At 56.2% G+C, this 14,239-nt stretch overlaps 1 protein-coding gene across 1 annotated transcript in view; it reads right to left on the reverse strand.

Annotated features, from left to right (window-relative positions):
• Positions 1–6,329: 6,329 nt before the first annotated feature.
• Positions 6,330–14,239, reverse strand: part of LOC120392501 (zinc finger protein RFP-like) — a 30,255-nt gene continuing 22,345 nt past the window's right edge. Inside the window, exon 8 of the mRNA XM_039517301.1 lies at positions 6,330–6,979. Within this exon, the coding sequence (XP_039373235.1) occupies positions 6,453–6,979 (527 nt within the window). The 3' untranslated portion in view covers positions 6,330–6,452. The remainder of the gene's footprint in view (positions 6,980–14,239) is intronic.

A 14,239-nucleotide genomic window follows, 5' to 3' on the forward strand; every position in this document is an offset into this window, starting at 1 on the left:
GTTTCACACCGGTCTAACTCCTCTGATTTCAGAGGACTCTGGCAGGTGTAAATCTGGAGTAAGGCAGTAGTGAATCAGCCCTGTGTTTGTGTCTGATCGCTGCTACGTGAAGGGGCCTGCAGATTCCTGGGGTTTGAAGCTTGTGTCTTCGTGTCGGAGCAGAACTTAACTTCCATCACTGACCAGTTACCCCAGTCCAGCCTTCCCTAACCTTGCGAGCCCCGACACCAGGGCAGGGTTTGGCTGACAGTTCCTGGGCTGGCTCCCTGACCAGCTGGCAACGGGTGCTGTTATTAACACCTGTGCAGACTCAGCGGGAAACGCTACTCCACAAGGCTTTGTTCTCCAGGAGGTTCTCACGGCTCTCAGAGGCAGCCTGATGCTAGCTCCTCTGGCAGAGAACTGCTCCTCCCTGGACTCCCAAAGCTCCTCTGCCCCTTCTCTTCCTGTCTCTCCCTCTTTACACTGGGGCTGGCCCTCATTAGCGACAGCACCTGGGGGTGTGCCTCTGTGTAACTGCATTTCGCACAGCAGAGACAGGGCAGGGCTGGCTCTGGCTTTTTTGCTGCCCCAGGGGAAAAAAGGGGGGGGGGGCAGGGGCCACCGGAGTGGCAAAGCAGGGGGAAAAAACAAAACCACAGCGGAGCCAGAGTGGCAAAGTGGAGTGGGGGGGGGGACAAAAAATGGCGTGACTGGAACGGCAAGGGGAGAGGCGGGGAACTGCAGCACAGCCGGAGCAGCAAAGCAGGGAAAAAACAAAACAACAACAACATAAAACCACGGTGGGGCTGGAGCGGTACCGTGGGGGGCGGGAACAGGGCGCTGGAGCGGCAAAGCAGGTGAAGAAAAAAAAAAGAAAACGGTGCAGCTGGAATGGCAAAGCTGGTGAAAAAACCCAACCTGCGGCTCGGCTGGAGCGGCGAAGCGGGGGTGGGGGAACGGCACGGCTGGCAAAGCAGGGGAGAACAAAACAAAAAACCCTACAGGGCAGCTGGCGCCAGGGGACTCCCTGTGCTGCAGAGCGCGCGCCCGGTCTAGTGGGGGGAAGGGGAGGGAGCCAGGGGGGAGAGAGAGAGAGAGAGAAGGGGGGCGGCCAGGGCTTCAGGGGGCGCTCATCACCTCCGCGCCGCCTGCCGGGAGGGCTCCGCGCTGCTCCAGTCGGCGGGGAGGGAAGGACGCGGGCTGCCCTGCCGAGTTTGCTGCAGGGAGCTCCCCTCCTCCGCGCCCTACAGGGGGGCCAGAGCAGCAAACAAAAAAAGCGTCAGTGCTGCCCTAGGATTGGGCGGAAGCCGCCCCCTAGCATCTGCCGCCCCAAGCACCAGCTTGCTCAGCTGTTGCCTGGAGCCAGCCCTGCACTTGCCTGTTCCCCCCGCCTTCTCCCCTCTCTGACCATGGAGACGCACCCGCCCCACGGGCCGAGATCCGGGTCACAGGCTGGTTTTGTGTTGCCCTTAGTGGGGCTCTAGGTCGGAGTCCTGCAGAGCGGGGCTGAAACGGGCTCTCAGCTCATCCGTCGCTTCCCCCTAGGATTGCAGCTTCCACCAGGTTTCCAGGGTGGAGCAGATGCAGGTCCCATGGATTCAGTTCGGTCCTTCTGGAGCATCCTCCTCCCAAGGGCTCCGCTCAGCTTCTCTCCTGCCCTGCTCCAGCAGGTCCTGAGAACCAAACAAGAGACGCCCATTTCAATTGGAGAATATTAGAGTTGGTCAGGGGCAAAGGCGCCAGCTCTGTGGGTGCTCTGGGGCTGGAGCACCCACGGGCAGAATATGGTGGGGGAGGGAGTCTGAGCTGTAGGGCTCAGGTCACAGCCTCAGGCAATGGGTCCCATGGAGCAGACACAGGAGAGTTTTTTTGTCTTTAATGGCACCAGGTGAGGTGTCCAACATGCAGCCCGGGGCCGCATCCAGCCTTCGCTCTGCGTTTACGTGCCTGCAGGACATGTTCAGACTGTGCAGGGGTTGGGAGCAGCAAAGGGACGAGGGGCTGTGACGCTGAATGTCACCAGGCCTGACTTGCAGGTGTCTGGCAGATCCCTGCCATTCACCGCACCTGAGTTCGGTGCCTGGGCTCCTACACAATGAACAGGGAGAGCCAGGCACAGAGACAGCGATTCACAAAAGCCAGCAGGGTGGGCAGGGGGCCACCTAAGTCAGCCAATGGGAGGGGTGCACGGTGGATAAATAACTGAAGAGTCATTGGAGCTGGCGGACTGGATCCTGGGTCTCCCACCGCTGAGCACAGCTACCGGATTGGGTCCCGCAGGTGAGTGAGGCAGATGAAGGCCTGTTGTCCCCTGGCTTGTGAGTCGCTCTGGGGTTGGATGGGAACTACGGAGCCCGGCACTAGAGGGAGGTACCAGTGCACATGCCCAGAGGGAGACACATAGGTGTGGAGGGAACCTTTAGAGAAAATATGTAGGTGCTGAGGGAGTTTAGGTGCCTACCGGGTTCAGCAGGAGTTTTGTGCATCTCAGTGGAGACTGGGATTTAGCCGCCTGACAACGTTCGTGCATCCAGGCCCTGGCTTTCATTTACAAATAAAGAGTGAGGCTCAGCTCCGCAAAGGTGTTTTGCTGCCTAAGTTCAGGGCCTACATTTCTAGCCCTAATGGCAGCAGAAATGGCCTTCCAAAAAGGAACGGCGTGTAACTGGCCCAGCGATGTCCGCCAGAGTCTGCAGAGAGCCTGAAACCATTCCCAAGTGAATGCCTCTGCCCTGGATTAACTTGATCGGAGTCTCAATTCTAAAGCCCAGGGCTGATAGCAGTTCAGTGTCAAACGTAACGATTTCACTGCTGATTATTTCAGCAGGTTGCGCTGGGAAAGGGGGGTGGAAGCCCGTAGCCTGGGAAATGGAGAAGTCTCTCCGAGAAGGAAATGCAGAGCTGAGAACAGAGACTTGCAGAGAAAAGACAAGGAGGAAGGAAGAGAAATGAAGGGCAAACATGGAGGGTGGCCGTAAGGGAAGCAGATTTTCTCACTGTGGAGTGAATGTGGCCCTAAGGCCAGATTTTGAAAGGTATTTCGGTGCTGAACTCCCATCTCTTCATTTCCTTCCCTGCCACAATTCGCAATTTCTGACCTCTGGGTTTCACCCCCACAGGTGGGAAACTCATTTCAATGGGAGTCAGGTGCTTAACTACCTGTCAAAACCTGCCCTTTCATTGTTACATAAATGCCACATCCTGCAATTGACCTGAGTGGGAGACCCACTGTGCATTGTGGGAAGTGCGTAGGCCAGAATTTAAACCCCAGCCCATAGGTCACAGCCCTAGAGGGAACCGGGCCCAGTGCTCTGAAGGAGTCTGACACCCCCGCCACAAGCTCCAGGCACCAGCACGCCAAGCGTGTGCTTAGGGCGGCAAGCCGCGGGGGGCGCTCTGCCGGTCGCCACGAGGGTGGCAGGCAAGCTGCCTTTGGTGGGTCCGCTGGTCCCGCGGACACCCTAAAACTGTCCCTCCTAACCGACATAAACACTTCAATCCCTCCCTCTTCCCCCAAAGCCAAAGTTAATCATTAAAAATAACAGTTAAGATCGTCAAGTGACAACAAGGTACCTAAACAGCTAACATGAAGATGCATCAACACAGCTGTGTGTTGGGGGAGCCCAGGGCTGCGCTAGCAGCACCTGCAGGTTGGGTTTGAGGGGCACCAGCAGAACTGTGGGGGGAGCCCAGGGCTGGGCTAGCAGGGAGCTGTGGGTTGGGATTCAGGGGTACCAGCAGAATTGAGGATTGTGGGGGAGCCCAAGGCTGGGGGAGCCAGCTGGGATTGAGGATTGTGGGGGAGCCCAGGGCTGGGATTGAGGATTGTGGGGGAGCCCAGGGCTGGGGGAGCCGGCTGGGATTGAGGATTGTGGGGGAGCCCAGGGCTGGGATTGAGGATTGTGGGGGAGCCCAGGGCTGGGGGAGCCGGCTGGAATTGAGGGACATCAGCAAAGGTGGGGGGAGGAATAGCTGGGAGGACAGAAATGGGGGAACACAAACATGGGGGACATATGAGGACCAACATAAAAGGGCAAGACGGACCAAGAAAGTTAAAGCAGAGAAATGAGGGAGACCTCGAAGGCAGCGAGAGATGGGAGCACTGTAGGAAGAGGGAGTGTGTGGGGTAAGCCCTGTGTCTCCTCAGGAGACAGAGAAACTGGAGAACCCCTTTATCACAGGCTGGGGAGGGAGAAGAGAAGAAGCCCCCGAAAATGCCGATAGGCGGGAAGAGGCTCACGATTTGGGGCGTGGGGACAGCTCATTCCATACCCGGTGCTGGGCGCAGAAGAGGGGCCTCCCACGGGGAACAAGAAACTCCTCAGCGGTGGAGGCAGTCGGTGGGGCTGGGGGACCAGGGGTGGCTCATAAAGGGTCACCACAGGCTGAGACTCACCCCAAATCCCGAGGGGGCCCATTTCATATGGAAAATAAGCAACATTTCCCTGAATGATCCCCCCACAATTCCCATCTCCTAAAACCAGCTCTTCTCCCCACTTTCTGAAGAACGTTGGTGAAATCCTGGGAATTTTTTCCACTGACGTTAGTGGGGCCCAGACTTTATCCTTTCCCACGTAGGAGAGGGAACGAGAGACAAGAACAGAGAGAGAGAGACCCTGAGACAAGGTCACCTACTTACCGGGCTTGGAGGGATTCCAAGGGGGACCCAAAATCTCCCCGATTCCTTTCCCCTCTTTTAGGGATCGGCCAACAGGCTCCACTCTGGCCCCACATCCGCCATTATCCTCATGAGACGTGTCGGTTTCTAAATGGCGCTGGAGCCTTTTCCTGCTCGGCACAGACTCTGAGCTCAGGTTAGAGCTGCCCTTCGCCCGCAGCTGGGCTGGGCGGGGAGAGACACACGGTGGAGGACTAAGGGCCTTTCGTCTGCCCCGATACACCCCCCTGCGGACTTTGATTCCAGGTGGAGGGGAAAGAGATAAAGAAATAACTGGGAGAAGAGATACACCCCATGGGAACCCGGCCCAGCAGCCCTGGATTTCCCTTGCTGATGTGTCCCAGTTCAGACGCTGGCTCCAGCCCCTGCCGCCCAGCTGGGATTAGCTGTTGTTAATTATCATGTACCCGTCATGTACCCCTTGCACCCACCATCACTCTGCCCGCACAGCTCGTTAGCTTAGAATGAAGGTTGATAAATGCCATTCACAGCTATGCTGAACCCTCCCACCCCTCCCGAAGATGAGACATCTCGGCGGCTGTGGTGAGCCCCCAGGGGCCGGTCACTGCCCAGCTCACCCTCCAGCCGGAGATCCCGGCGCAGAGCAGGTTTTATAGCAGTGCTGCTCCTCCAGCTTGTGGCCATCCGGGGGCTGTGCTCCTGCAGCTGGCCCCATCTCCTGCTTCTTGCAATGCACAGCGGCCTGCCCACCCTGCCCTGAGCGTCCCTGCAGAGCTGGGGAGGAGGGGAAGCAGGGACCCATGGCCGGGATTCTCTGAGCAATGGGGGAGAAACAGACTCAGATGGGCCCGGGGTGCTGGGAGAGGGGTGCAGAAGAACCAGGCCGGGGTATTGTTGTCAAGGTCCAAATTTCTTGGTTACGTTATAGCCCAGGTCCAGACTCCACAGAAACGTTTCCCACACGATGCTGTTCATACGTAAATAAAAAGATTTCATGCTCGGTTCAGTAGTTTCTGGCGGTCTGGATTTGGCTTGTGGTGCCCCTATTGACTGCCCCAGAACATGGCGGCGCGAGGAAGAGTTGTGGGATGAAAGAGAAGAGGCCACGTAATCGACTGGGTCAGGTTTCAGAGCGGTCGCCGTGTTAGTCTGTATCAGCAAAAACAGCGCGGAGTCCTTGTGGCACCTTAGAGACCAACACGTTTATTGGGCAGAAGCTTTAATGGGCTAAAACCCCCTTCATCGGCTGCAGGGAGTGGAACATAGAGTAAGCTAGAAGAGCCGCTGGAGGGGAGCAGAGGACTCCAGTCCTGGGCTCTGATTGGGGGAACCCTGGGGGGCCCGACGGGTCCCCAGCCTCTGTGCACCCCAAGCCAAGGGGCAGGACGTTGTCTGGCCAGCTGGGTCTTCCCTGCCCAGCTCTGCTTCCCCTGCGACACCTGCCCCTGGTCTCCTGGGAACCTCCCCCGCCTGGCGCCTGGTTTGCCCTCTGGTCTGTCCCCCGCTCCTCTCCCCGCAGCCCCTTCAGCCAGGCCTCCCCCCCCAGTTGAGGGGTCTCTCCCTGGCCCTTGGCTGGGTCCCTCCCACAGGGGGGCTCCCTCCTTCCTTGGTGGGACCCCCCCCCCACTCCACACAGAGTCGGCCTCCTAGGAGCAGAGACCCAGCCTAGAGCCTCCCACAGACCTGCACAGCCATAGAGCTACGGGTAGAGCGTCACCCCCCTTCAGCCCAATCTGTGTAGGGGGGAGGCAGGCAGCTGAGTCCTCCGGGCCATACAGATCAGGGGGGTGGGGGCTAGAGGAGCCGGTTTCATGGGCACAGACAGGGCACCTCAGGGACACAGCGTGAGCCGTGCACTAGAACCAACAGCACCGAAGAACGGGCGGATTCTCTCCCCGGCGAAAGAGGCCGGCGGGAAAGTGACGATCGGGTCCCAGGTACCAGCATCGAAAATCGACACCTGCCCCTGTTCATAGTCCAGATACACCCGGATCCTGCGGGGTGCTGAGCTCGGGGGGAAGGGGATGCTCTGTGCAGGGGACATGTGAGCCCAGTACTGATCCTCCCTGCTCTCCACAGCCCAGATCCCCCGCTCAGGGTAAAAGCTGATCCGTCCTTTCCTGCTCACAGACTCCCTGGCCACCCCCACATCACAGACTCCCCTCCCCACCTCCACCTCCACCTCCCAGTACTGTCGGCCGGAGGTGAATCCCTCACAGCCCAGCACACAGGGCGCAGGGTCAAATCTCTCAGGGTTGTCGGGCAGAGCCTGCTTTGTGCATCCCAATCTCACACTTTTCCGATCCGCAGACACGATGAGTTGGGGATGGGCCGTGTGTGGATCCAGAGTCACGTTCGCTGCAGAGAGAGAATCAGAGCGTGAGGGGCAGAGCTCAGCCCTGGGGCAGGGTCTGATCGTGTCAGTGACAGAACCTGCCCCAGATGGGGAGTGAACCAGGCAACCTCCCCTCTCCCGGATTTACCCAGCTCTGCACGGGGAGCAGCGCTGAGATCTCAGCCCTGGGCCGGGGGGATTCACACCCTGACAGAGCCAGTTCAGGGACAGAGCGAAAGGATAAGCTCGGCCGAGCCAGGCCCCAGACCCCGAGTCTGAGTCTCAGTGATTCCATCCTTGTGCTGGGGGGGAGACGAGGGGGGTCAGAGGGAGCTGGTTTTAAGCCACCTTTGTCCTTCCTTCAGTCTGCCTGGCCCCTCGCTCCAGGGGCCTCAGGGCTGCGAAGCAGAGAGCAGCCATAGTGTGATGCCTCCTGTCTGTGCCCCCAGCAGAGCCGCCCCTGGGGAGAGCGAATCGGGGCGACCGCACCGGGCCCTGCGCTTTGGGGGGCCCCGCGGGCTGGTGCGATTGGCTGGCGCGGTCGTTCCCAGAAGAGACGAATCCGTCACTTCTGCCCCGCACCCCCCTAGGGCCGGCCCTGGCCCCCAGCATGGCCCCAGCCCACGGCTACAATAACGGCTGGGGGCAGAGTTGCTGTGCAGCCCCTGTGCCAACTTCACACAGATGTGGGGGGGGGGGGGGCTCCCTTGCACCGGAGCTATTTTCTGGGGACTGTTTCCAGGCACATCAAGGCCCCTTTGCTCTGACAGAGCAGCATGAACGGGCCTGACAGTCAGGCCCTGGAACCTTTCCCCACCTGCACCCATCGGCGGCAGGTTTGTATAATTTTTGGTGGTGCCCAAAATGGTGGTGCCTCCCCCCCCCACCCACCCAGTAAGCCGATATATATATTTTATTAAATAGTGTAAACATGGACTGGAAGCCGTAAGCATTTAAGTTTCTCCTTATTGCACAATATCACTATCAGAAAAATCCATTGTTGATTATTAGTGGTCCTACAAATCAAGAATTTGTTGCTGGGATAAAATGAAGCTACAACGCGTCGGCGCCACAAGATTACAAGCGTCAATTAAAAGTGGAAAGTCAGAAGCAGCTTCAATATACGGTATTATATTTTGTGGGAATGTTCTTAATGTTTTTTCTGAATACTGTGTGGGTGCCTCAGCTTCCCCTGCAAGGTGCCAACTGAAGGTGTTGGGGACAAAGAGATCAGGTGGCCTCCTTGTCCAGAAGAGACACAAAGGCCAGACGAGGGAGTGTCAGTTTGGAGCTGGCTGGGGAAATGGGGAGAGGCCCAGAACTTGGGTCTGGGCTCCCCACCCCCCAAGATGGACCTGACTGAGGGGTCCTGTTTTCTGTACCTACAAGCTCTGTTTTAGACTGTGATCCTGTCGTCTAATAAACCTTCTGTTTTACCAGCTGGCTGAGAGTCAGGTTTACTGCGGAGTTGGGGTGCAGGGACCTCTGGTTGCCCCAGGACCTGCCTGGGCAGACTCGCTGCAGAAAGCGCACGGTGAGGAAGGGCTGAATGCTCTGAGGTCAGACCCAGGAAGGTGTGAGCTTCTTGCCCTGCAGACAGTCTGCTCCGAGAGAGGAGGCTCCCCCAGAGTCCTGACTGGCTTTGAAGGGGTGGTTCCAGAGCATCCCAGCATCCCCTTCCACACCGTGCGCTTCCCGGAAGTCCGCACAGGCACTGACACTCCCTCCTCTGGCCTTTGTCTCTTTTCCAGGCATTAGGAGGCCACCTGATCTCTTTGTTCTCCAACACCTTCAGTTGGCACCTTACAGGAGAGTGGCCCAGGCCATCAGGTGCCCGGAGACAGGGTTTCGGCCATTCTCTGTGCAGACAGCATCACACTGGCCCTCTAGGGCTCTACAACAATCACACCCCCTTTTCCCACCATCTAGATCGTTAAGAAATGCATAGGGGAAACTGAGGCACCACACAGTATTCAGAGAAAACATTAAGAACATTCCCACTTGTAACACCTGTATACAACTAGTTATATACTTTAAAGGGTGTAAAATAATCAAGTATTGTGCTAAACACAATTATACCAGTTAGTAGGGGAAGCAAAAGTGGATGGAACCTGGGAGGCAGTGACCGTGAGATGGTCGAGTTCAGGATCCTGATACAAAGAAGAAAGGAGAGCAGCAGAATACAGACCCTGAACTTCAGAAAAGCAGACTGACTCCCTCAGGGAACTGATGGGCAGGATCTCCTGGGAGAATAACATGACGGGGAAAGGAGTCCAGGAGAGCTGGCTGTATTTTAAAGAATCCTTATTGAGGTTGCAGGAAAAAAACATCCTGATGTGTAGAAAGAATTGTAAATATGGCAGGCGACCAGCTTGGCTTAACTGTGAAATCCTTGCTGATCTTAAACACAAAAAAGAAGCTTACAAGAAGTGGAAGATTGGACAAATGACCAGGGAGGAGTATAAAAATATTGCTCAGGCATGCAGGAGTGAAATCAGGAAGGCCAAATCACACTTGGAGTTGCAGCTAGCAAGAGATGTTAAGAGTAACAAGAAGGGTTTCTTCAGGTATGTTAGCAACAAGAAGAAAGTCAAGGAAAGTGTGGACCACTTACTGAATAAGGGAGGCCACCTAGTGACAGAGGATGTGGAAAAACCTAATATACTCAATGAATTTTTTGCCTCTGTCTTCACAAACAAAGTCAGCTCCCAGACTGCTGCACTGGGCAGCACAGTATGGGGAGGAGGTGACCAGCTCTCTGTGGAGAAAGAAGTAGTTCGGGACTATTTAGAAAAGCTGGACGAGCACAAGTCCATGGGGCCGGATGCGCTGCATCCGAGGGTGCTAAAGGAGTTGGCGGATGTGATTGCAGAGCCATTGGCCATTATCTTTGAAAACTCATGGTGATCGGGGGAGGTCCCGGATGACTGGAAAAAGGCTACTGTAGTGCCCATCTTTAAAAAAGGGAAGGAGGAGGATCCGGGTTACTACAGGCCAGTCAATCTTACCTTAGTCCCTCGAAAAATCATGGAGCAGGTCCTCAAGGAATCAATTCTGAAGCACTTAGAGGAGAGGAAAGTGATCAGGAACAGTCAGCATGGATTCACCAAGGGCAAGTCATGCCTGACTAACCTAACTGCCTTCTATGAGGAGATAATCATAGAATCTCAGGGTTGGAAGGGACCTCAGAAGATCATCTAGTCTAACCCCTTGCTCAAAGCAGGACCAATCCCCAAATGCCCCCCCCAAGAATTGAACTCCCAACCCTGGGTTTAGCAGGCCAATGCTCAAACCACTGATCTATCCCTCCCATCCACTGGCTCTGTGGATGAGGGGAAAGCAGTGGATGTGTTATTCCTTGACTTTAGCAAAGCTTTTGATACGATCTCCCACAGTATTCTTGACCACAAGTTAAAGAAGTCTGGGCTGGATGAATGGAGTATAAGGTAGATAGAAAGCTGGCTAGATGGTCGGGCTCAACGGGTAGTGATCAACGGCTCCATGTCTAGTTAGCAGCCGGTATCAAGTGGAGTGCCCCAAGGGTAGGTCCTGGGGCTGGTTTTGTTCAATATCTTCATTAATGATCTGGAGGATGGTGTGGACTGCACCCTCAGCAAGTTTGCAGATGACACTATACTGGGAGGAGTGGTAGATACGCTGGAGGGTAGGGATAGGATACAGAGGGACCTAGACAAATTAGAGGATGGGGCCAAAAGAAATCTGATGAGGTTCAACAAGGACAAGTGCAGAGTCCTGCCCTTAGGACGGAAGAATCCCATGCACTGCTACAGACTAGGGACCGAATGGCTGGGCAGCAGTTCTGCAGAAAAGGACCTAGGGGTTACAGTGGACGAGAAGCTGGATATGAGTCAGCAGTGTGCCCTTGTTGCCAAGAAGGCTAATGGCATTTTGGGCTGTATAAGTAGGGGCATTGCCAGCAGATCGAGGGATGTGATCATCCCCCTCTATTCAGCACTGGTGAGGCCTCATCTGGAGTACTGTGTCCAGTTTTGGGCCCCACACTACAAGAAGGATGTGGAAAAATTGGAAAGAGTCCAGTGGAGGGCAACAAAAATGATTAGGGGGCTGGAGCACATGACTTATGAGGAGAGGCTGAGGGAACTGGGATTGTTTAGTCTGCAGAAGAGAAGAGTGAGGGGGGATTTGATAGCTGCTTTCAACTACCTGAAAGGAGGTTTCAAAGAGGATGGATCTAGACTGTTCTCAGTGGTAGCAGATGACAGAACAAGGAGCAATGGTCTCAAGTTGCAGTGGGGGAGATTTAGGTTGGATATTAGGAAAAACTTTTTCACTAGGAGGGTGGTGAAGCACTGGAATGGGTTCCCTAGGGAGGGGGTGGAATCTCCTTCCTTAGAGGTTTTTAAGGTCAGGCTTGACAAAGCCCTGGCTGGGATGATTTAGTTGAGGATTGGTCCTGTTTTGAGCAGGGGGTTGGACTAGATACCTCCTGAGGTCCCTTCCAACCCTGAGATTCTATGATACTCTAAACTGACCACCAAATTTAAGTTGCGTGTTTTTCTCCTCAGGTGAGGACTCTGGGGTGGGGCTGGGGATGAGGGGTTCACAGTGCAGGAGGGTGCTCAGGGCTGGGGCTCAGGGTTGGGGTGCTGGGGGCACAGGCTCTGGGGTAGGGCAGGGCTGGGGAGAAAGAACTTGGGGTGCAGACAGGCTGCCCCAGGGCTAGGGCCAGAGAGGACTCCCCGTCCACTGGCAGCAGCAAGCTCCAGGGGCGAGACCCCTCCTCTTCCCCCCCGCCCCGTGGTCACTGCACATGCTCCTAGGTCCCTCTCAAGTCCAGAAAGCCCACTTGCCTCCCCTATGGTGGGTACCGAGGGGGGAGGTTGCCATCACGTGTGGCCTCCCCTGCTGCTGCCCCTCACCATAGCCTCACTGGGGATGGGGCTGCCCCTTGCCCAGCGTGGGGCAGGAGTGGGGACTGCAGGGTGGTGTCTGGGGGGGGAGGGGGCAGGGTGTCACAAAATTCACCCCAGCCCCAGCAGCTCAGGTCTAGGAAGCCCCCCTCCCCAGTGGTGTAGCCAGGTTCTAACATCAGGGGGAGCGAACACGTAAAAAAAGGTGCCACCCGACATCTCCAATTACTAATCAGGTAGCAGGGTTTACAGTGCTATAACAAGAGATTATGCTATGACCATTATCCAGTCAGCTTGCCGGGGCCGGCTCCAGACCCCAGCGCGCCAAGCACGTGCTTGGGGCGGCATTTTGTCGCCAGGGCGGCAGCCGGCTCCGGCGGACCTTCCGCAGTCATGCCTGCAAGAGGTCCCCCGGAGCCGCGGGACCGGCGACCGCCAGAGCGCCCCCCGCGGCGCGCCGCCCTGCTTGGGGCGGCGGGATTCCTAGAGCCACCCCTGCAGCTTGCACACTGCTATTTTGAATTAGTGATAATTCACAGAGAGAGAAAGAAGGAAGCTGAATTTAGAGAACAATTATTGACCAGATTCCTGGTTATCCACCAGCCACTTTGCTCCAGTCCATAGCACAAAGCACCGTAAACGCAGTAGAATCTGCCGGCCACACGCAAAACCCAGAGCCCAGTGCTGGCTGCCTGGAAAGGTGCCGATTTTGGAAAATGTGCTCAGAGGGGAGCGTCCGCTTCCCCCTTCCCCCCCACTACGCTACTGGGTGGGGGGCATGCTCCAGAGCGTGGGGGGATGTCATGGGCCAGTGCCCACTCCAGGCAGGGCCAGGGGAGAAATCCAGCTCCAGATATTGGTGGAGCACAGCCCCCAGCCCTCAATATTCCTGGTGCTCCAGCACCTGGAGCCCATATAACCTGCCACCTATGCCTGCCCCCACCTCTCCCCACAGACGTGATCAGAGACCCTGGCAGCACAGGAGGCTCCCAGCAGATCACAGGGAATCCAGCGTCCCCCTGTCCAATGATGCAACTCGTCACAGCCCGTCTCCTTGCAGAGCCCCCTCCCGCCTAGCGAGCAGCCAGCTGAGCACTAGAAACCTGCTTTTCTAGAGACCCCACCGGCCCGCCATGACTGTGTGTAGCTGCGGGTGGGTGAGGACACCGCACACTCACTGAATGGCTGCTCGGCTTGTGCTGGCCTATCGGGGACTTTCCAAACCCCGCACTGCTGGCCCCATGGCTACGCAATGGCTAGTACAGTATTGCCGACGTCAAGGGATCAAATTTCATCAGACTGGCCCAACAATCAGGACATTTTAAAGGATTCTGTTGTGGGTTTTAGCTCAGTCTCCTGATGTTTGAACCCCCCTGGCCCCTCCCCAGGGCTGCGCATGTGACAGTCAGTGCTGCCTACTCTCCCGCCTGTCCTGGAGAAGGGGATTTTGGCTCCTGCTGCAGGAGCTCTCACCCCACATCTGCCCATCTCCTGCCCAGCAATTAATCCTGTCCCCAGCTGCCATCAGCTCTGTCCCCATCCGACCCCCCCATGCAGTCCCCCAGCCCCATCATCACCCCCCATCAGTTCAGCACCCCGACCCCACCGCCCTCAGTTCACCCTCCCAGCACTCACCCTCTGCTCAGAACCCACCAGCAATACAGCCCCCCCCCAGCCCATCAACCCCCCTGCTCACGTCAGGCCCCCTGCAGCCCCCAGGCCATAATAAAGCCTCACGGCCCCATCTCTGCTCCTCCTGGGGCTCTTCACCCGCCCTAGGCCTGGGGGCTACAGTGGGGGCCCCTCTCTGACTTCCCAGGCTGGCAGGGGAGCAGCCGCACTGGGGTGGTGACAGCGGGAGCCCCAGCCGCGCCCAGGGCACCTGACAGGATTTCTAAGTAAAGTTAAACCTTGTTTTTAGAGCTCTCAGATGTTGGGATTTTTTTCAGCCGTGGCTCTATGGTGAGATCATGAGTGAGGCTTAATTTTACTCAGAAATCACATCTCTCTCAGTTAATTTGTGCGAGTTGGCATGTCTGCGAACAGGTGATGTCAACCTAACCCCTTCTGACATTTTTAACATTTTTTCTTTTGACTTATAAAGTAGAGAGAAAACAGAAATGTCTATTTTTGTATGTTGGATTTTCCCATTCTTCATTGTACCACTTGTGCATTTGCTAATAATAATAATATGGCCAGGGGATGTGATGTATGCGCATAAAGAGTTCTGAGAACGAGGTGAGATGTTCCTCTCTGACTTGCCAAAAGGCTCATTTTTAAACTCTTAGATCTCTGCGGAGATACACTGCTCGTCCCCTCTCCCGCACCCCAGCCCATCTGGGTAACCCAACCGCTAGTTACAAATTCTAAATTCTAAGAGAGAAAAGAATC

Source organism: Mauremys reevesii, unplaced genomic scaffold, assembly GCF_016161935.1.
Source record: "Mauremys reevesii isolate NIE-2019 unplaced genomic scaffold, ASM1616193v1 Contig1, whole genome shotgun sequence".
NCBI lineage: Eukaryota > Metazoa > Chordata > Testudines > Geoemydidae > Mauremys > Mauremys reevesii.